At 37.4% G+C, this 21,848-nt stretch overlaps 1 protein-coding gene and 1 non-coding gene across 2 annotated transcripts in view; both read right to left on the bottom strand.

Annotated features, from left to right (window-relative positions):
• The window catches only part of MALRD1 (MAM and LDL receptor class A domain containing 1), a 580,642-nt gene that overhangs the window by 361,357 nt on the left and 197,437 nt on the right, over positions 1-21,848 (bottom strand). Inside the window, exons 20-21 of the mRNA XM_060192257.1 lie at positions 21,300-21,476; positions 15,840-16,002 (exon numbers count right to left, since the gene is read on the bottom strand). Of these exons, the coding sequence (XP_060048240.1) occupies positions 15,840-16,002; positions 21,300-21,476 (340 nt within the window). The remainder of the gene's footprint in view (positions 1-15,839; positions 16,003-21,299; positions 21,477-21,848) is intronic.
• On the bottom strand, positions 10,386-10,492 carry LOC132539124 (U6 spliceosomal RNA). Its single transcript, XR_009550430.1, has one exon. It is a non-coding gene; the product is annotated as a U6 spliceosomal RNA (small nuclear RNA).

The following is a 21,848-nucleotide window of genomic DNA, read 5'->3' as shown; positions in this document are numbered from 1 at the left end:
CGGCAGTTCAGTGCTTCAAATAGATCCCACAGTAGCAGTCTGGCATCTGTAGGATCCTGTACAGAGTTGATTGCCAGCCCTCCCAGGAGCTCCAGTGGGTAGGAGAAACAACTAACCCAACCACTGGAATCAGCTTCTTAAACAAACCAGAAGAAGAGTTCTAGTTTGGGAGTGTTAGGATAAAGGAAAAGGAATAATCAACCCTTCATGGGTGTCAAATCTCCTGACTAGCAGGCTCCAAGATTTGAATCTGAACTCTGACTCCAAAATTCCGCAGGTACCCTCTACACTATGCTGTGGTACTGTGGAAGAAACAGACACAAAAGACTCTACTTGACTGTATCAATCACTTGTAACACTGTCATCTGATTCTACTCTTTTACTTAGAAACCTTCAGTGCTTCTTTACTGATTCAAAGTGAGATGTGTGAACTAAATTATATTATCATACTGTAAGGGAGTCTAGTAAAATATTGATACAAATTATCTGTGCACACAGTAAGGTCAAGTGATATTGTTATTTCCACAGCACGTCTTTCTTGACAAAGGCACTGGTGAATTAATGCGTCTAATGCTGCAAGCTCTTTATCTCATTAGGTTTTTATAACAATCTACAGACTGGAATTTTACATTACCCTGGTGTATAACTAGGGGTATGGAATATTTTTCTGTATAAATCAAATAGTAAATAGTTTACTTCAGACTTTATGAATCAGATGGGTTCTAGAACAAATACTCAAATTTTGTTTCTGTAGCATTAAGAATGTCATGGGCTGCTTAAATGAACTGTTATTGCCATATTCTAATAAAAATATATTTATAAAAATGGCCACAGGGCAAAAGTAGCTCACAGAACAGTTTACTCTCACTTTTCATGAATGAAGCAGAGTTGCCTCTCTCAGCTCTTCCAAACAGGATTTATTTTTTCCTCTAGGGTTATTGCTGGGGCTCAGTGCCTGCACTGCGAATCCACTGCTCCTGGAGGCCATTTTTTCCCCTTTGTTGCCTTTGTTGTTGTTATTACTGTTGTTGTTGTTACTGTCATTGTTGCTGCATAGGACAGAGAGAAATTCAGAGAGGAGCAGAGACAGAGAGGAGGAGAGAAAGACACTTGCAGACATGCTTCACTGCCTGTGAAGTGACCCTCCTGCAGTTGGAGAGCCAGGGGCTTGAACCAGGATCCTTGCATGGGTCCTTGCACTTTGAACCACGTGCACTTAACCACTGTGCTACCGCCCAGTTCTTCCAAGCCATATTTTAAAATGCTCACCTAGGTAAGTCAGAGAAAGAGAGTTCACTGTGATGTGATCTGTGAGGTGCTGTAGTATCTCTCTCTGAAAGAAAAGATAGTCTGGGAATGATAAAAGTCACATACATGAGACCCTGGCTCCACAAAATTTAATGATATAACAGCAACAATAATAATTAAAGGTTAAGTATATTCTTAGTAAAAATAACTTTGGCAAAAAGTTTTTTTTTTTTTTTACTAACACTAACTTCTGAGTGTATAAAATAAAACCCGAGGTTTATTATATCAGTCTTTATATTAGGAAGCCTTTAACTTAGGGAATATTAAGTAACAGTTTGTCACTAAGTAGACCCCCAAATCTGAAGAAGTAGAATTATAATCACACTACTTCAGAATTGGGGGCTTCTATGCTCAAACTTCAGATGATCCCTATCTTTTAATATTCACATCTTGGAGCACTTTTCCAGATGTTACAGTTATGCCATTTTAAGATTTTAAACTGTACCTTCTTAATGCTAGAAAAAAATCCATATTGCACATCACTAGAGGCTGCATTAGCATTAGGGCATGAATAAATCACAGCTACAATGTCCAAAACTATCTATTATGTAAAGTACAGAAAATTGAGCCTTATGTATTTTTTTAATAGGCAAGTTGGTTTTAGCTCTCAACTCTCTCATAATCACACTAACATGAGAGAATTCATGTTATGCCATTTTATCATTGTGTTTTGCAACCAGAGATCATATCAGTATTTTAATGCCTTGTACACTTCATAAAAGATGATCATGAATTACCATTCTTTGACCTTTACATTATTCAAGAGCTCTGTTCATCAGCAATCATGCCCTTGTTGGGTATTTATAGCATCTGCAGCTTATGATGGAAAGTCCTATCTAAATTCTGAATATATGAAAGACTGACTGCATTAAAACTATCTTAAAATATACAGATGTCACCATAATGTTTTATTGTGAGTCGGCCTTTTTCACAATACCAGAACAGAAGTGTCAGAACAGCAATCTACCCCAAGATAACACTAGTAATCAGATGAAAATGGTATGAGTAGCAATACTTAGTACTAAAAGCAAAATATTTTTTCATTTGAACAGGAACAGGATCACTTAATGGATCTACTCCAGAGTAACTGAGGAAAAGATATTTCAGTTTCACAAAAGTGGTGCTATAGTCATTTCATTTACTGAACTTTGAATTACTACTAGTTTTTCATGTTTTATATGCATTATAAAATTTGTTTTAAATTATTAAGCTTGATCATTTAATAATAACATGGTAATATTTTTTAAATGTTTTATTTTTCAGATCTACATTTTCTAGTAAAGTCACTAAAATCTTTTCCTGAATACTATTTTGATTTCATGACATCCATGCCTAGAGTATTGCTGTATTTGAGTGGAACTCTGTATTTAATTTAAAAGAGACTAAACAGTAATCCCTAGAAGGAAGTTTATATCTCTGCTTTAAAGCAAGTATGATGAAATTTAATTTTAAACCTAGTGATTTCCCCAAAGAAATTCTAGCTGAGGACACTTTTCTGTGTCTTTCTTCTTTTTCACAAGAAACCTCATACAGCCCAAGTAAAATATATTCAAAGATAGTAAAAGTAATATATGTTTATAAAAGTTATGAACACAACATATATAAAGAAATAATCCATAAAAGCATGAAAAATTTACCTACAGCATCTTAGCAAAGATCACTAATTTTATCTTCAGATTTTTATTGTTGCCAATTTCCCCTGGTTTTGCCTTAAGCCTTATTTTTTTTTAATATTCCATTTTATTTATGTTATGAGAGAGGGTGGAGAATACCAGAGCACTACTCAGCTCTAGCTTATCATGGTGTTGGGGACTGAACCTGGGACCTCAGAGTCTACTCAGCTCTAGCTTATCATGGTGTTGGGGACTGAACCTGGGACCTCAGAGTCTACTCAGCTCTAGCTTATCATGGTGTTGGGGACTGAACCTGGGACCTCAGAGTCTACTCAGCTCTAGCTTATCATGGTGTTGGGGACTGAACCTGGGACCTCAGAGTCTACTCAGCTCTAGCTTATCATGGTGTTGGGGACTGAACCTGGGACCTCAGAGTCTACTCAGCTCTAGCTTATCATGGTGTTGGGGACTGAACCTGGGACCTCAGAGTCTACTCAGCTCTAGCTTATCATGGTGTTGGGGACTGAACCTGGGACCTCAGAGTCTACTCAGCTCTAGCTTATCATGGTGTTGGGGACTGAACCTGGGACCTCAGAGTCTACTCAGCTCTAGCTTATCATGGTGTTGGGGACTGAACCTGGGACCTCAGAGTCTACTCAGCTCTAGCTTATCATGGTGTTGGGGACTGAACCTGGGACCTCAGAGTCGCAGGCACAAAAGTCTTTTGCATTATCACTGTGCTGTCCCCCAGCCTACTTTGCTCTATCTTTGAAGAATTCTTCTTTGGTACATATATTAATTTTTTTGTTTTATTATTTTCTTATCATTCCCGATGCACTCTTTGTTCATGAATGGAATCACTATTAAAGTTTCAAATCAATGACGAACAAAGAAATATGTTGCCCTAAGTGAATATCATATAGAGTGACTGAGAACATTAAAAATGAGACCATATAATCTGGATTTTGAGTTTATATTACAACTTAGGATCTTGAAAGACAAATAAATGGGAAATTACAAAATTCAAAGTTTATCCTAATATTATACATCTAAATGATACCAGAGTTTCTTTTCTACACTGGACATGAGGGAAGACAGGTGTGAAATTTTCTTCAGTGAAGAGATGGCAGTAAGAGTAATGACTTGGGTCTTTTCATGTAGCAACTTTGAAGTTTTGTCTAGGACCTTGAAAGAACAGCATGCCACTTCTGGCTCCACATTTATAAAATATGTAAGATATAAAGACATAAAGATATTCTGGGTCATGGTGCACCTGATTGAGCACACTTGTTATCATGAGCAAAGATCCAACTTCAAGCCACTGGTCCCCACCTGCTTCATGAGTGAAGCCCATGAGTGGTGAAGCAGTGTTGCAGGTGTCTCTCTTTCTCTTTTATTGGTCTCCCCCTCCCTTTTCAATTTCTCTCTGTATCTATCAGTCAATAAATAAGTATAATAAAAAGATATATATATGTTTATAAATATGCATACATAATATTTCCTATTACATTTATTGCTTTTAAATCATAATTATATGTGGTATTATTACGTTATATCTAATACAGAACTATGGAATAATTGATATGAAAGTATCATTGTTTCAGATATTAAAACCTTAAAGACATACTATAGAAATGATCCCTGAAAGAATTTCATGGCTTCACTTACTGGAATACATTTACTTGAACTCTCATTTGAAATTTTTCAACATTCAATCACATCTTCATTGTATCTAAATAGATTCATAAAATCAACAGAAAGATATGTTATGATTAAAATAGTAAACTTTGACTTGTAAACTGCTAATGCCATGACCATGTTCAGTTTACACAACTCTTCAACAGAAGAAATGATATTCATGATTGTCTGCTATTTGCCAGAACCTGTTGGTTGAACAGAGAAAGAGTTCTATAAAAATTCACTAAACTGGGCGGGGGTAGATAGCGTAATCATTATGCAAAAAGACTCTCATGCCTGATTCTCTAAAGTCCCAGGTTCAATCCCCCACACCACCATAAGCCAGAGCTGAGCAGTGCTCTGGTTATTAAAAAAAAAAGAAAAAGAAAAAAAAAAGAAATCACTAAACTGTTAATGCCAATACATATTTTTATTTTTGACTTGTTGGGTCCTTGTGCACATGTGATTTCACTGCTCTTGACTGACTTTTTCAGAAACTAAGAGGGAAGGAGGGAGGGAGGAAGGAAGAAAGAGACCCGACCTCAGAACCTAAGCTTTTCCCAGAGCTATAGTACTTCCATGCTGTATGCTGAGGGCATGGCAAGAGAGCTGCACTCCCAGATGAGCTATCTACCTAGACACCAACATTTCTCAGAAATGGTGGTCAGTCAGATATTTCCCGAGAGAGCCCCTGCCTTGGCATGTCCAGGTTTGAGGGCACCACACGGGGATAATAAGGATCTGCAGTGCAATCTGGTCTCTCCCTTTCTCCATCTCCCTTGAGTATTGCTCTCATATACTACTTTGACCCTTCTTTGTGATCCTGATAGTCTGTTTAACTGACACTTGTATTTTTGTCTTTTCTGTATTCCTATGTTTTAATGTCCTTGAACTATGCTCCATGAACAATTTCGCTGGTGGAAAAAGTGGACTCTATTCACTCAGTAGAGGGCACACTTTGCCATGTAAGAGGACCTAGGTTCAAACTCATAGCCATCGCCACCACATGGGAGCACTATGCACATGGGGAAGCTTCATGAGCAATCCAGTGGGACTATGTGTCTCCTCTTCTCTCTCTCCTCTCTCTCTTAGAAATATTTTATTTGTTTGATCTTAATAAGAGAAGGATACATAGAGAAAGATAGATACAGAGATGGACAGACAGAGGGAGAGAGGGGAGGGGAGAGAAAAAGAGAGAGAGAGGGAGGCGAAAGCACTCCTCAGCCCTGGTTTAAGGTGGTGCAGGGGATTGAGCTTTACCCCTGAAAGACTTTTTGCATAACCATTATGCTGTCTCACTGGCCCTCTCCCCCTCTCTCTGGACCTCTCTATCTCCCAATCTCTATTTGGGAAAAAAGAAAAAGTTCACTGTAATGGTGGAATCACTCGGCAAACAAACAAAAAGTACTTCTCTTAAGCTAATAACATATATACAGTCAATTATGTTATGTTTCATTTCAAAAAGTCTTCCAAAGTAAACATTCTTAGGTAATCATAAATGACGTTACAAATCTAAAGTGAGCATGTGTATATAGTTAGGACATTCCTATAAAAATTAGCTAGATAAAAAAAGTTAGCTAGATATATAAGTACAATCCTGAAAGTAGCAATGAAGATACAGTTGTTAAAAATCAGAATTCCAAATCCAAATTTTCTTATTTCAGGAAATGTATTAAGTGTACTACTGTGCAACAAATATCTTTTTTATTTGCCTAGAGAAAACATGAAATTTAAAGCTTTTTTTATCTTATGATTTTACAATATAAAGAATTCTTAAATTATTCCATACTAAAAATAATAATGAAGAAATTGGAATTATTTCATGAAACTAGAAAAATTATACCAGAGGGGTGAACAATTAGTCGTGTTTATATACTTTCCTCATATTTGGGAGCTACTCTCTTCCTCTACCCAGTTTCCTGGATCTGTTCTCTGACACCATCTTCCCAGACAATACTTTTAGCCCATCTGCATGTTAGCTATTGGGCTCATGCAAAAATTACCAAAGTCATGGTCCACATGGAAGATACCTAAAATAGACTTCCTAGCTTCTTCCCAAAAAAGACCCCTAGTTTCATCTGATCCATTCTAACCTTTGGATTCCTGTTTATTAAACAATTTTTACTGCTTTATATTTTACTACCTTTAAGCCACCAAGTTGCAGATGCTACCATTATGTCATCCTGACTTTCCTGGGCAGATGGCCTCACCAAAGTGTCTTGTCTCACCTCTCCAGAGCCCTACCCTACTAGATAGAAATCAAGCTGGGGGTATGGATCGACCTGCCAATGCCCATTTCCAGTAGAGAAGCAATTACAGAAGCCAGACCTTCTACCTTCTGTACCCCATAAAGAATTTTGGTCCATGCTCCCAGAGGGATAAAGAATAGAGATGTTTTCAATGGAAGGGTGGGACATGGAACTCTGGTGGCAGAACTGTATGGAATTATAGCCATTATCTTAATATATGTGCAATGTGATAATTTCCCTACATCCTATTAAAAATGACATAAAGGGGGCTGGGTGGTGGTGCACCCAGTTGAAGGCACATGTTATCATATGCAAGGACGCAGGTTCAAGGCCCTGGTCCTCAACTGCAAGGAGATAGCTTCACAAGCAGTGAAGTAGTGCTGCAAGGGACTCTCTCCATTTCTATCTTCCCCTCCCCTCTTAATTTCTCTCTATTACATCAAACATAAGAAAAAATAAAATAAATTAAAAAGTTCTTTTCTTAGTACTGAAATTTAAGGAACATACAAAAGACAAAAAGATGGAAGGATTCCAATGAGACAATCTAATATGAAAAAAATAATCAAATGTATATACATACAAAAAACAATCAATAAAAAGAAATGAATGCCATATATATTAAAGGTAGTCATAAAATAAATATTGAAATAAAATATAACTCTAATATCATAAAAGAAAATTCTTTCTCTGTCTCAACTACTGCAATTTTCCACATACAGAAACAACTTTCCCGACAAATATTAGAAAGCATAAATGAAACATCTCCTTCTTAGATTTTGTTTTTTGTTTTTGTTTGTTTGCTTTTTTGCAGGTAGGTCATTTCCAAGGCTTCACCGCTTTGGGGTGACTTTTTTTAGATGGAAAAAGTGAAAAGAGGAGCCAGGCAGTGGCATATTCAGTTAAGTGCGCACAGTATTATGAGGACGACCCATGTAAGGACCTGGGTTCAAACCTCTGTTCCCCCTTTGCAGCAAGGACTATTCACAAGCAGAGAAGCAGGTCTGCAGGTGTCTCTCTCCTTATCTATCTTGCCCAGGCCCTCTCAATTTCTCTTTTTCCTATCAAATAATGGGAGGAAGGCTGGAGAGAAAAATTTAAAAAATGGTTGCCAGGAGCAATGTATTTATGGTGCCTGCATGAAGTACCAGCAATAACCCTGATAACAATGGAAGGAAGGAAAGAAGGAAAGAAGGAAGAAAGGAAGGAAGAAAGGAAGGAAAGGAGGGAGGGAGGGAAGGAGAGAGGGAGGGAAGGAGAGAGGGAGGAAGGAAAGAAGGAAGAAAGGAAGGAAGGAAGGGAGGAAGGGAGGGATGAAGGGAGGGAGGAAGGGAGGGAGGGAGGGAGGAAGGAAGGAAGGAGGGAAATTTAGAGAAGGAAAGGCTCTGGAGAAATGAGATACTATTAAAGACAAATAAAAGCAAAGACAGCTATAGATCTCAAAGGTGGTTCTGAGTTGCCACATAGACGGACCTCTTTCAGCAAGTAACACTTTCTTCTAGGAATTACACATTGTTCATGTGTAGACTGGCTTGAGTCTGACCAGACTTTCTACTGGTCGTGAAATACATGCCTACCAGAATGAACGATATATGCCTGCAAGGGGCTACCTCTGCATCTTCCCAGCCACAGAGATAAGAGCTTTATGATCGGATGTACCTACATAAGTCACGGCCAGGCCATGTTGACATTACAAAAATGACTGAGACCTGACATAGTATGTTCATATTTTCAAGTCTTTTTTTCCACATAGACACCAAATCCAATTTTCTTTAAAATTTTTTAAACTATTTATTTGTTTATTGGATAGAGACAGCTAGAAATTGAGAGAAAGGGGAGACAGGGAGTGAGACAGAGAGACACCTGTAGCCCTGCTTCACCACTTGTGAAGCTTTCCCCCTGCAGGTGGGGACTGGGGGCTTGAACCTGGGTCCTTGTGCACTGTAACATGTGCACCCAACCAGGTGCGCCACCACCCAGCCCCCTAAATCCAATTTTCTTTTGCTTGGTTGGGGAAATAACAATTTTCATTGTAGATCCTGAACAGCCATAACAAGTCTGTCAGGATCTGGGTTGCAAGCACATTCCACTTGTTTTAATATGGCTAAAGGGAAAGCATTCTTAAGTATATAATAAACATGAATTTTTAATTTTCATGTAATTGAAATTGTGCTATAAAATTATTGTAGTATTATATAATGATCCTTAGCAATCTAGCAAAATTACATACCCTCTTAGAAATATAGTCTTAAAATCTTACCTGACATAACAAATATGATACCTAATGATTGTGTGTGTGTGTGTATATATATATATATATATATATATATATATATGCATGTGTGTATTATATGATTTACAAGTATTGCTTTCAGCAGATTTTTCTTAAATTTCATATTTTAGCCATTGCCATTAATTTTAAAATTCTAAATTACACTAGAACAAAATCTGTTTTACAGTGATTCAATGAACCATCTTTAAAAATTACTGAGAACATGCAAAGACAAAAGGATAGATGGATACTTTGCAGCTGGGCAGCAATGCATCCACTTGAATGCACTCTTTACCACGCACAGGGATCCAGGTTCGGGGAGACTGGCGGTAACTCAGTGACTTAAGCGCACTTGGTGCGAAACCCAAGGACCTGCGGAAGGATCCTGGTTTGGGCCCTTGGCTCCCCATGTACAGGGGAGTTGCTTCACAGGTCTGCAGGTGTCTATCTTATTATTATTATTATTATTATTATTATTATTATTATCTTTATTATCTTTATTTGATAGAGACAGCCAGAAGAGTGGAGGGGGATATAAAGAGACAGAGAGACACTTGCAACACTGCTTCAGTACTTGTGAAGCTTTCCCTCTGCAGGTGGGGACCAGAAGCTTGAACCTGGGTGTTTGTGCACTGTAATGTGTGCGCTTAACCAGGTGTGCCACCACCCAGCCCCAGGTGTCTATCTTTCTTTCCCCCCTCTGTTTTCCCCTCCTCTGTCCATTTCTCTCTGTCCTATCTAACAATGACATCAATAACAACAACAATAACCACAACAACAATGAAAAAACAACAAGGGCAACAAAAGGGAAAATAAATAAACAAATATTAAAATATTTTTTTTAAAAAAGGACCCAGGTTCAAGCCCCTGTCCCCACTTGCAGGCAGGATGCACCATTAGTGATAAAGCAGTGCTGCAAGCGTTTCTTTGTTTCTCTACCTCCTAACACTCTCCTCTCAAATTTACTCTATCCTATCAATAATAATAATAAAATTTAACAAAAGAAAATATAAATAAATTAAAAGGTCCCTGGGAGCAGTGGATTTGTTGGGCAGGCTCATCCTCAGTGATAATATGGGAAGCAACAAAAAATTAAATAAATAAAAGATTCTTAATTTAAGAACCATCTAAAATTTCCTGTGCTTCAGAGGCATGATTATGCTATATAGTCAGATGTGTAGCAACACTGTCAGAAACATGACATAAGTACTGAAATAGTGAAGAGAAAATTACTAGTTGATTCAGATTTTGACTGCACTTTTTTTTTTTTTAAATATGGAACGCTTCACGAATTTGCGTGTCATCCTTGCGCAGGGGCCATGCTAATCTTCTCTGTATCGTTCCAATTTTAGTATATGTGCTGCCGAAGCGAGCACTTGACTGCACTTTTTTAATAGAAAAAGTTTGAGTTTCTCAGCATATTTTGCATTTTAAAATATTTGCTTGTTTACTTTGGATAGAGACAGAAAGGATGGACAAGGAGAGGGAGAGAGAGACAGAGAAGGAGAGGGAGAGGGACTTACAGTACTAACTAACTTCCCCTTTGGAGGTGAGAACTGGGGGCTTGAACATGGGTCCTTTTGCAGTATAACATGTGTGCTTCACTAGCTGTGCCACCTCCAAGCCCCCCATCTTTACTTTTTACTTCATGAAAATTAACTCTCAAGTCTGGTACTTACCATTATGCTATGATCTTGTAGATCTTGTAGAAATTATGATGAGGTCGTGTTAAGGCATCTAAATTGCCCTATAAAACACTGACATGATATCTTTCGAGAGAAGACTCTGGGAAAGCAGTAATTCTGGTATTTAATGTCCGAAAGACTAAAGCTTTGGAAACTGTTATTGTTGCAGAGCAGAAAACATTAACATATTTTCAGTGTCACTGAAGCTGTTAACCACATTTATATCCACCATGCCGATACATGATAGTATGCAGAATCATGGCACAGACACAGTTTACATCATTTAGTGGCTTTTTAGCTTATGATGATATCCAGCCCATGAAAATGCCTGAGAGCGAGGAATATGCATGTATCTGCTGGAGTGGGGGCTAGAACTCATTCCTACCTGAAAGACAGTGGTCATTGCCACAGAAGGAAATGTAACTCTGCTGTGCAAATAAGCAACATTTTAATTGTGTTCTGAAAGATAACACTTAAGAGTAGCTGTGGTTTATTGTGGCAAAGCTAAGGATTCTCAAGGTAGGCATGAGGGGGCTGAGAGAGCACTGGGGTACCAGTGCAGGATGATGAAGGAAGATTTAAGTTGGTGGTGGGAGTGAGGACACCTATCATGATGAGATAAGAAACTAAACTTGTGTAACAGTAACTGTTTTTGGAAATCATTATTTACTCCACTAGAGTGACTGGAAGATAAAAATAACAATAATAAAGCACTGGGCAAAGCATAATTGTGCTGTTGGATAGTGAACTTACTTTGTCAAGTGTCCAGTTTAGACATCTCATCACCCCCTTCAACACCCCCACTTCCCCTGGAGGAAGCTTTGCAGTTTTGGTAGTCTTGAGTCTCTCTCTCTCTCTCTCTCTCTCTCTCTCTCCCTCTCCCTCTCCCTCTCCCTCTCCCTCTCCTTCTCCCTCTCTCTCTCTCTCTCTTTCTCTCTCTCTCTCTCTCTCTCTCTGTGTGTGTGTGTGTGTGTGTGTGTGTGTGTGTGTGTGTGTGTGTGTGTGTGTGTAAAATAAGTTGGTCGTGAATAGTGAAGGCTTAGAGGTGACAAAGTGTGAGGCATAAGGAGAGAGGGAGAGAAGGTTGGAATTTTCAATGATATGGTTCATATTCAAGTAATTTCTTAATAATAAGCAAGCTCTGAAGTAGAAAATATTTAAAGTTATCAGTAATCTGCTTCCAGGTAATCATGAAACTAATATCTTAGACGTTGACCCAACAGAAAGGCAAGGATCACTGAGATTAGAATTAAAGAAGTTACCAATAAATGTAAGCAAAAATGTCTGAGAAAAAAAAAGTGTGCATTACACAATAGAGGAGACGATATAAAGTGTGCTTAGAGACTTTTGGTTGAGTCAAAGTAAAAATCAGTTTTCTCACAAACCACTTACCAGCTATAACAGTTATTTTACATCATACAATTTTTTTAAATTTATTTTTCTTTTTGTTGCCTTATGGGACTCACGTGGGGTTGCTCCAGCCAGGAAGCAAGCCACCGATCTTCCCTCACTAGCTCAAGGGATCAGTGATTCAGAAAGGAAGACTCGGGGAGTATTTTGGTATACTCATTTATTGGAAGGTGGGTTTGGATATATATAGAAAGTTAAACATTTTTCAAATACGTCAGAAATTAAAGGTTTCTTAAAGGTCAACTTGCCCCTATGGTAGGGGGCTGGTATGACAAGAATTGATGTGATACATAAAGGTCAAGACAATTAGTCTCCATGATGCAGACAAGTTAATCATCCAAAGGCATTTGAGAGAAGCATAGGGGTTAAACCAGTAAGGTGAGATAGAAGAAAAATAAGGCTTGATGTAAATCATAGATATCAAAGAACACAAGGAAATAAGATGTTGGGGGTTTGGTGTTTGAGGTGTATGATAGAGTGTGTTCTCCTTTGTGATCAAAAGGTGAAGTGGATGTGTGAACTTTGAGTGACTATGTGAACTTTGAGTGAACCTTAAAGCAGGCAGCCATTTGGCAGCTTGGGAAACAAAGTGTGAGAGGCCTGTAGGATATCTGTGAGCTTGAGAGACTAACAAGAAGAAACTGAGTCTGGGAGACTTTTCACTCTTGGCTCATCTCTATGAGGAGAAAGGCTAACAAGTGGGGTGTCTTTCCAGACCTCCATGCGAGGATGGGAGAGCTTCCTTAAGCTCGACCAAGCTTTCACATCGTCCTACAGTTGCCCTTATTTTATTTTATTGTTGTAGTTATTATTGTTGTTGTTGATGATGTCATCATTGTTAGATAGGACAGAGAGAAATGGGGAGAGGAGGGCAAGACAGAGAGGGAGAAAGATAGACACCTGCAGACCTGCTTCATCATCTGTGAAGGGACTCCCCTGCAGGTGGGGAGCCAGGGTCTCGAACTGGTATCCTTAAGCCAGTCCTTGCAGCTCAGGCCACATGCACTTAATCTGCTGCTCTACTGCCCGACTCCCACAACATACAATCTTAATGTTTAAACAAAATTACCTTTTAACAGTTTTTGTATTTCTTTATCATGAAATATTTGTTATGTATACTAAAATATTAGGCACTAGATTAGAGAAAAAAAGAGTCTCATCTGATAAAAAATAGTATAGGAGGTCGAAGATGCCATGCTCTCTCATTCAGAAATAACATCTATACTTTCTGCCAAGGAGGGCCCTATGATTGAGGTTCTAGAAAACACAGGAGATGATACTAGAAATACATATTCTCAGACTTATTCCCTGACATTCTAGAGAATGCACAAATATTCATCCATTCATCTAAAATTTTAGTGACCATTGATTCATATTTTGAAAAATTCCTCAAAACTTCTTTGAGAACAGTTAGATATATCAATCCTCGAATATGCATAAGCAGATTTACTAGCCAGCATTCCATATAGAGGATGAGGTATGGAAAACTTAAATTTGCCTGAGGGAAGAATTTCATACTCAAGCGATCTTAATGTTAAACGGTATTTTACCAGCTGATGGACATTTAATCAAATAAACTAGATCTGAGGCTCCAAGAATTCAAAACTTTTCTCTCCTTGGATTCTATGAGTAAAAATGAATAAATTGGGTCAAATAAAATATTTTCCTGTGAGAAGAATATGATAATAAAGATTATGATATTTAGCTATGGACCAATCTATGTATTATTATAAAAACTACCAAGGCTAAAAGAAAAATTGGTCAGTTTACCTGATTATAGAGATCAGAGTCCAGGCTTATGAGATTATATGAAATTATAAATTGGAGAGAATTACTATTTACCTCTTCCAAATCTATAATGTGCTAAGCATATTTAAACTTCAATTAGTTACAAAGCTCAGATATTAGGTGACCCAGATATTTTAATGAACTTTTTCTGAGATATTAAATCACCTATACTCTTAGACCAAGGAGACCAGAAGCAACTGGTCTTGACAGTATATAATATATTTTTATTTGTAAATAGCATTAAATGACACAAGTCATGGTAAGGTCTTATATGGAATTTTCCTATAGGTCATATAGGATGCATAAGATGCATAAAGACTATTTCTAACACAAATATATGAGTTATCCCAGTGTTAAGAGTCTAGAAAGAAGAGATACAGACTAGAGAATATGTAGGCTTCTTCCCTTCTTTAAGATTCGCTGTCATGTAGAAAACATATATTAGACATAGTCTGACTATTAAGTATTTGCAATCCATTCAATTTTACATTATAGTCTATAATTACCAAATATAAATGTACTGATGCTAACTATCAATTAATTCATCTAGCATATAATTATTGAGACCTACTGGGAACCAGACACCTAGAAACAATGAAGTGAATTAGGAAACCACACTTCATGTGGGTCCTCAAGGAAGGTGTAGTCTCTTGGGAATGAGGGTAAGAAGGAAAAGACAAATTAGAAGAGAAGACAAATTAGACCAGCACGCTTATGCTACCATATTTCTATTCATAACTACAACTAACTCAGTGGTCAGATACCATTCTTCCCCTTTCTATGAAAATATAAATTATTAGTGAGGTGTGGTTGATTTTCATTACACAGAAAAACTTTACAAAAATTATCCTTTTTCAGAGTTTAAAGTAGCCTAAGGAAAATGTGTTCAGTAGAATTTCAAAAATAATTTGCCAACTGTTAAATATGATCAAAACAAAATATTTGCTACCCTACAAACTTTGGATAACTAATGTTTCAATTTAATGATGGCAAACTAGAAACATTTTTTAATAGAATTCAAATATAAAAGGATAGCAAACTTGGAAAAACAGGATGAAAGTTGATCTAAGACAAAAAAAAAATCATAGCAGAGCTAAAAATAGTGTGGATCTCCTTGAGTACAAGGTCATTTGGACCAAAAAAATCATGGACTTGGTAGCAGATACACTGTTAGTTTTCTTTGAAAAGCTGCCACAGAAGCTGAGGGGTCATGGAGCTTTAATTGTGAAGTTGTGGAGTCATAAAAGTAATATTAACAGGATTTTTTTTGTTGTCTTCTATAATGCTTGAAATCATTAAAAAGGAAAGAAGTTCGTACAAGTTTGTAGGGAAGATGGGATCTTGCACAGGGCTCTCAGCCTATTTTTGAAATATGACACTGCAGAAATTGTAAGTCAATGAGTGTGAATAAAAAGAAATTCCAAAATAAATGACTTAAAGAGCAAAGAGAAAAATGGAAAGGGGCAATGGAGAAAATGGAAAGGGGCAATGGAGTAGAAGAGATGGAAAGGCGTGAAGAAAGAAAAAAGGAATAAAGGGGAGGGAGGAATGAAAGGATAAATTCAAAACGCCATCACTGTTCCATTTGGACAAGTGGTGATATTACAAATTTCTTGCTTACACTTTTTGAAATACCTATAAATTTTACTAGTGCAGTCACTATTTTCTGAACTGATTTTTAAAAAATTTTGTTAGAAGCAAGACATGTATCCTTCTCATTGTAAATTAAGCATTCACCTTTACAAGAGCCCTGGTCTAAACCAAGACTGTGGACAAGGTGTGGGGTAACTGCTTACTAAACAGTTACTAAGAGACACGTTCAAAGCATGTGATTACTTACCTTGTATGATCTACTGATGGCCTGTGGTCTTCCTCCCCGTGATGAATACTGATTCCATTACCAAGTCCCCACCTGAACGTGTTTGAATCTTGGATTAAATTTTCAGGGACTGGCTGATACCATTTACAGAGATTTCTTTTTTCGAAAGTACAAACTTCCATAACTTGAATAGAACACACAAAAAAATAGTAATACAAATGAGAAAATCACAACAAACAGGTTAATCAATCATGCTTTCAATCTGTACTGACACTTTCTTTGGGTATTTTTTAAATGACAATCTAACTTTAAAAGAAATTACAATAGTTAGGCAAATAATGTATATAATCTCAAGAATTTTTTTTTTTGCCTCCAGGGTTATCGCTGGGGCGAATCCACTGCTCCTGGAAGCTATTTTTCCCATTTTGTTGCCCCTGTTGTAGTTGTTATTGTTACTGTTGTCATAGCTGCTGTTGTTGCTGGATAGGACAGAGAGAAATCGAGAGAAGAAGGGGAGACAAAGAGGGGAAGAGAAAAATAGACACATGCAGACCTGCTTCACTGCTTGTGAAGTGACCTCCTGCAAATGGGGAGCTGGGAGCTCAAACAAGGATCCTTACACCGGCCCTTACACCTTGCACCACATGTGCTTAACCCGCTGCACTACTGCCCAGCCCCCAAGAATTTTTTTTTTAACTAGGAATATTATATTCAAAGATCTCTGGTAACTGGATATGCTAAAGATGTTACCATCATATGGGGGTAAGATTTTAACTAGGTTTGCAGTCTTGTCTGACAATTCTACATCTTTACACTGCTCACGTTACCTCAAAGTTCTGAGCATCTGTTATTTTCCACAGTAACACTACAGTTAAATTTGAGCTCAGTCTCTGAAGGGGTTAACTGATTCCAAACTTTAAGTTCAAAGCAATGAGATTTACAAAAGTGTATATACTGGACCTATTTCTTAAAAAGTTATCATAATAGGCATAATGACTATATCCCAATACTAAAGGAAATTACAAGTTTCTAAAACTATTTTCATTCTTTATTTTAAAGAGGGACAGTAAAAATAGAACAGCACTGCTCCACCATACACTGTTCTCCATGGTGCCAGAGATATTGCCTCTGGAGTGCCATAGTGCTGGCATGTGCTCAGGGACTCACACATGGTAAGGTACATGCTCTACCAAGTGAGCTGAACCCTGGCCCTGTAATGTTTTCAGTACATACACTGTATGTAAAAATGTTCTTTCACCCTCTAAAAATGCTTGTGTCTATCTTAAATCCTCCACTGACTGGAAGATTGAGTACAGTAAGTTCTTACGTATAATTATAATACAGAATACCTATACAAATCCTACTTTTAAATAACATCAAAAGTGACAGCATGTCACCCCCATTGGTTTGAAATTCAAATTTGTGACTTCATGTAAAATTTGAAATGAAAATACTGCATCGAAATCAAGTGACTTTAAGCATGCCATTAATATATGTCAATCTCTACTAGTAATCATATTATATATGTTACAAATAACATATACAATATGTATATATATTTCTGTGAAAATTTAGGGCTTATAAGCATATTACTAAACATGAAAAGAATTATAAATTTTAAAAAACAATTAGAAACCATAAAGATTAACTCAAGGAAGACACTATCTAGAAATCTGCTGTAAAATACTGTTATATATAGATAGCCAAATATACTGCATACTTAAAAATTTAGCAGTGTGAGTCTCATATTGGAATCTTATCACAACTTAAAACATAAGAAAATATAAGACTAGGATGCCAGTGGCACACCTAGTAGAGTGCACATGTTGTCATGTGCAAGGACCCTGGTTCAAGTCCCTTGTCCCCACCTGCAGGTAGAAAGTTTCACAAATGGTCAAGTAGTGCTGTAGGTGTTTCTCTTTCTTTGTTCCTCTCTATCTCCCCTTTCCCTCTCAATTTCTCTCTGTCTCTATCTAATAACTAATTTTTTTTAAAAAAGAGAGAAAATGTAAGACTGTAGGTGACAGAAAAGATTATATTAGAAAAAGACTAGGCTAGTGTGCTGCTTTGCCAAGTGCACAACCCAGGTTCAAGCCTGGCCCCAGCACAATAAAGGAAGTATCAGTGTTATGGTCTCTTTCAGTCTCTCCCACTACCTCTGTTTCTAGCCTAACTCTGTCTCTATTGAGAGAAAGACAGACAGGCAGACAAACTAAGGAAATATAAACACACAATCTATGTAGCAATAAAACCACAATTCAACTGAGGCCTAGTCAAAATAAAGAAATATCACCATGATTTAAAAGTAGTCATTTAATAACAGGCATTTATTCAAAACATACAAAGAACTACTAAATCTTCCCATTCAACCATCAATGGCATTACTAAGGTTGCAAAGTTAGTTCTCAGTAGAGATATTCGTTAGGTATAATTTATTAAATTTTAGGTAAACTAACAATCACAACTTAAAAACGAAATGAGGATTTTAGTGGCTCCCCATAGGAAAGTCTGAAAACCATAACATCTTCCATCTGTGATGTATAATACATCCCTGATTGATTTGAGTTAATTATTGCAGCAACATATTCACAGAGTGAAGCAACTTTCATTTTATAATTTGAGGGAGGTCTAGATGACTGAGTTATTTTATTGCTCATTTGTACATTCTGGAGGATTTTTTTCTGAGTTGAAAAGATAAATATAAACTTCATTTGTGGGCTTCAGTGTTAGTATTTCTTGACATAAGACAAACTAGAGGTTCACTACACTACACTTATAAATGTACTATCTGTATGGTCTGAGTCCTTAATATTATCTGAAATTATTTTTAATTATCTTTATTTATTTATTGGATAGAGACAGTCAGCAATCGAGAGAAAGTAAAAGACAGAGAGGGAGAAAGAAAGACACTTGCAACCCTGCTTTACCACTTGCAAAGCTTTCCCCCTGCAGGTGGGGACCGGGGGCTTGAACCTGGGTCCTTGAGTATTGCAACAATGTGCGTTCAAAGAGGTGCGCCACCAGCTGGCCCCTATCAGAACATTTGAGAAGTTTTATAATATAGTAACTTCACATGCAACTCAGTAAAGAACTAGGAATAAGAAAAAAAAAAATGAGTGTTCACTCTTGATACCATGTTTTGCCCATTTGGACACCGACTGATTTTCTCTCCCCTCAGACGGTACCCATTCTTGAAGTTCTTTTTCAGACTGAATAATTTGCTGCTCATTTCTCTGGAAATGTCATTACTAAAAGGTAGCAACAAATGAAAACTCTCTTTCAGGGAGACACAGGTGTTGAGGGTCTCATTTCTGTTAGATTTCGTTTTCTCCTGCACTCTGTATATTTACCATAGAATTCCTTTTAAATGTTCATTTTTGCAATGGCAAATCTTAAATGAATTCTCTGATTTGTGGGTTAGTATGTTATGTATGTTATCTTCCTAAATATTCCTTCTTTTTTTTTGCCACCATGGTTATCACTAGTGATAAGGATACCTGGCTAGCACCAGAACAAGGAATCCACTTCTAGTGACCACTTTTCCTTTTTATTTTTTTTTTAATTAGATAGAATAGGGATAAATTGAGAGGAGAGAAGGAGATAGAGAGGGAGTGAGAAAGAAAAACATCCCTGCTTCACAGCTTATGACGCTTTCCCCTGCAGGTGGGGATTGGGAGCTTCAATCCAGGTCCTTGTATATGGCACCACCATTCAGCCCGCCAAATGTCCCTTCTTTCTTCAGATTATTGTTAGCATTATTCATGTTATTGGGGGGTTAATGGTTTATAGTGCAGTTGATAACAGATGAGCACAGTTTCTCATCTCCCCAGGAAAGTACCTTGCAGAACACTTTTACCCACAATGTGGGGCCTTTAACATCATCATACAACAGGCTAACAAGGATTTCTCCACTTGTTCCCTTCCTCTCTTCCCCTTTGCTTTGGTGCAATACATCACTCCCGGTCTGAGTCTTAGTTTGTGTTTTACCTCTCCGTCCTTATTTCTTAATTTCCACTTGTAAATAAAACTATTCAATATTTATCCTATTTTGATTAATCTCACTTAACATGATTCCTCCAAGATGAGACAAAGGAGGTGAATTTATCAGTTTTAACAGCTTAGTTATTTTAGTATTCCATCATTTACATAATATAATTTATAGACATTCATCTGTTGTTTGACATCTTGGTTGCTTCCAAGTTTTGGATATTAATTGTTTTGCTATGAACATATGTATACATAGATCTCTTCTGATAGGTATTTTTGTGTTCTTTGGGGTAAATTTCTCGAGAAATTTATGAGGCAAAGAACACTTATAGTGTTCTGAGAAATTTCCAAACTGCTTTCCACAAAGGCTGGACCAATTTACATTCCCACCAGTAATGCTGAAGTATCTCCCTGCATTCACTCCAACATTTGTTGTTACTATTCTTTCTAATGTATGACATTTTCATTGGTGTAAAGTGGCATCTCTTTGTTTTTATTTTTATTTTTCCCCTTTTGTTGCCCTTGTTGTTTTATCATTGTTGTGGTTACTACTACTGTTATTATTGCTGTTGTTGTTGGATAGGACAGAGAAATATGGAGAGAGGACAGGAAAACAGAGATGGGGAGAGAAAGACAGACACCTGAAGACCTGCTTCACTGCTTGTGAAGTGACCTCCCTGCAGGTGGAGAGCCAGGGGCTTGAACCAGGATTCTTAGCCAGTCCTTGTGCTTCGTGCCACTTGTGCTTAACCCGCTCTACACTACTGCCCAACTCCTTCTTATTGCTTTTATTTACATTTCTCTGATTATTAGTTACTTTGAGAACTTTCCCATTTGTCTGTAGTCAGTATGGATCTCTTCCTCAGTGAAGTTATTTCCAAGCCCAAGCCCCATTTTCTAATGTGGTTGCCAAACATTCCTTCTGAATAAATGTGAGGAGAAAAACAGAGGAGTGTGAAGAGAAGAGCAAGTAAACAGTAGCTTTGGAGTAAAGTTCATAGAGACAAGTGTTTTGAATACAACAATATTAAAGACACCTTGTTGGGCATTACAGAAGACTGCTTGCAGACTCTTCTATTAGACTTTTCTATACAAACTGATTTTTTTATTAAAACACTTTTCCATGATTGGGTGGGGTTTCAGTAATGCAAAGGACTCTGGTAAAGAAGGGGAAGGGATGAGGTGAAGAGAGTGTTGGGGTTCTGGTGCATGAGGGTAGAACAGGGACCAAGTTGGGATGAGTATTTTCTAAAGACACTTATCACAAGGACATGAGAAAATATACCAAGTATCAACACCCATACTGTAAACCATTGAATTCTCTCCCAATAAAATGATAAAACAACAAAGAGGCAAGGGTGGGAGGGAAGAGAGACAATGCATTACAGGCTGGAAACTTCTAGCCAGAAGGCCAACCCATGATACTAAGAGACTATTTGATTTTATTGCCTGTTCTATGCAAACATTTAGTACAAAACTCAAGAATTTACTTACCACAGGATGATTCATCTGATTTGTCAAAGCAGTCATATCTGAAATCACACACTTGGATTTTTTTAACGCAGTGACCACTGGATCTGCAGACAAACTCACTGTCTGTACAGTTGTGTGGAGGTAATGTCACTGGAACTGAAGTTTCTGGTGGAGCTGGAAGGTCCACGGGCAAATTACCTGAGAACAAAATAACAATATAGACATCATTTACAGATTTTTCTATCACTTTAAGAATTTTGTGGGAGTTGGGCTGTAGCTCAGCGGGTTAAGCGCAGGTGGCGCAAAGCACAAGGATCAGCATAAGGATCCCGGTTCAAGCCCCCGGCTCCCCACCTGCAGGGGAGTCGCTTCACAAGCGGTGAAGCAGGTCTGCAGGTGTCTATCTTTCTCTCCTCCTCCTCTCTCCATTTCTCTCTGTCCTATCCAACAACGACGACATCAATAACTACAACAATAAAACAAGTGCAACAAAAGGGAATAAATAAATAAACAAATATTAAAAAAAAAAGAATTTTGTACAATGAGTTTTCTAAGTATTTCTCACATTCA

This window comes from Erinaceus europaeus, chromosome 6, assembly GCF_950295315.1.
Source record: "Erinaceus europaeus chromosome 6, mEriEur2.1, whole genome shotgun sequence".
Taxonomy (NCBI): Eukaryota; Metazoa; Chordata; class Mammalia; order Eulipotyphla; family Erinaceidae; genus Erinaceus; species Erinaceus europaeus.
The sequence above is the reverse complement of the archived record's forward strand: the minus strand, read 5'-3'. Positions and strand labels throughout refer to the sequence as shown.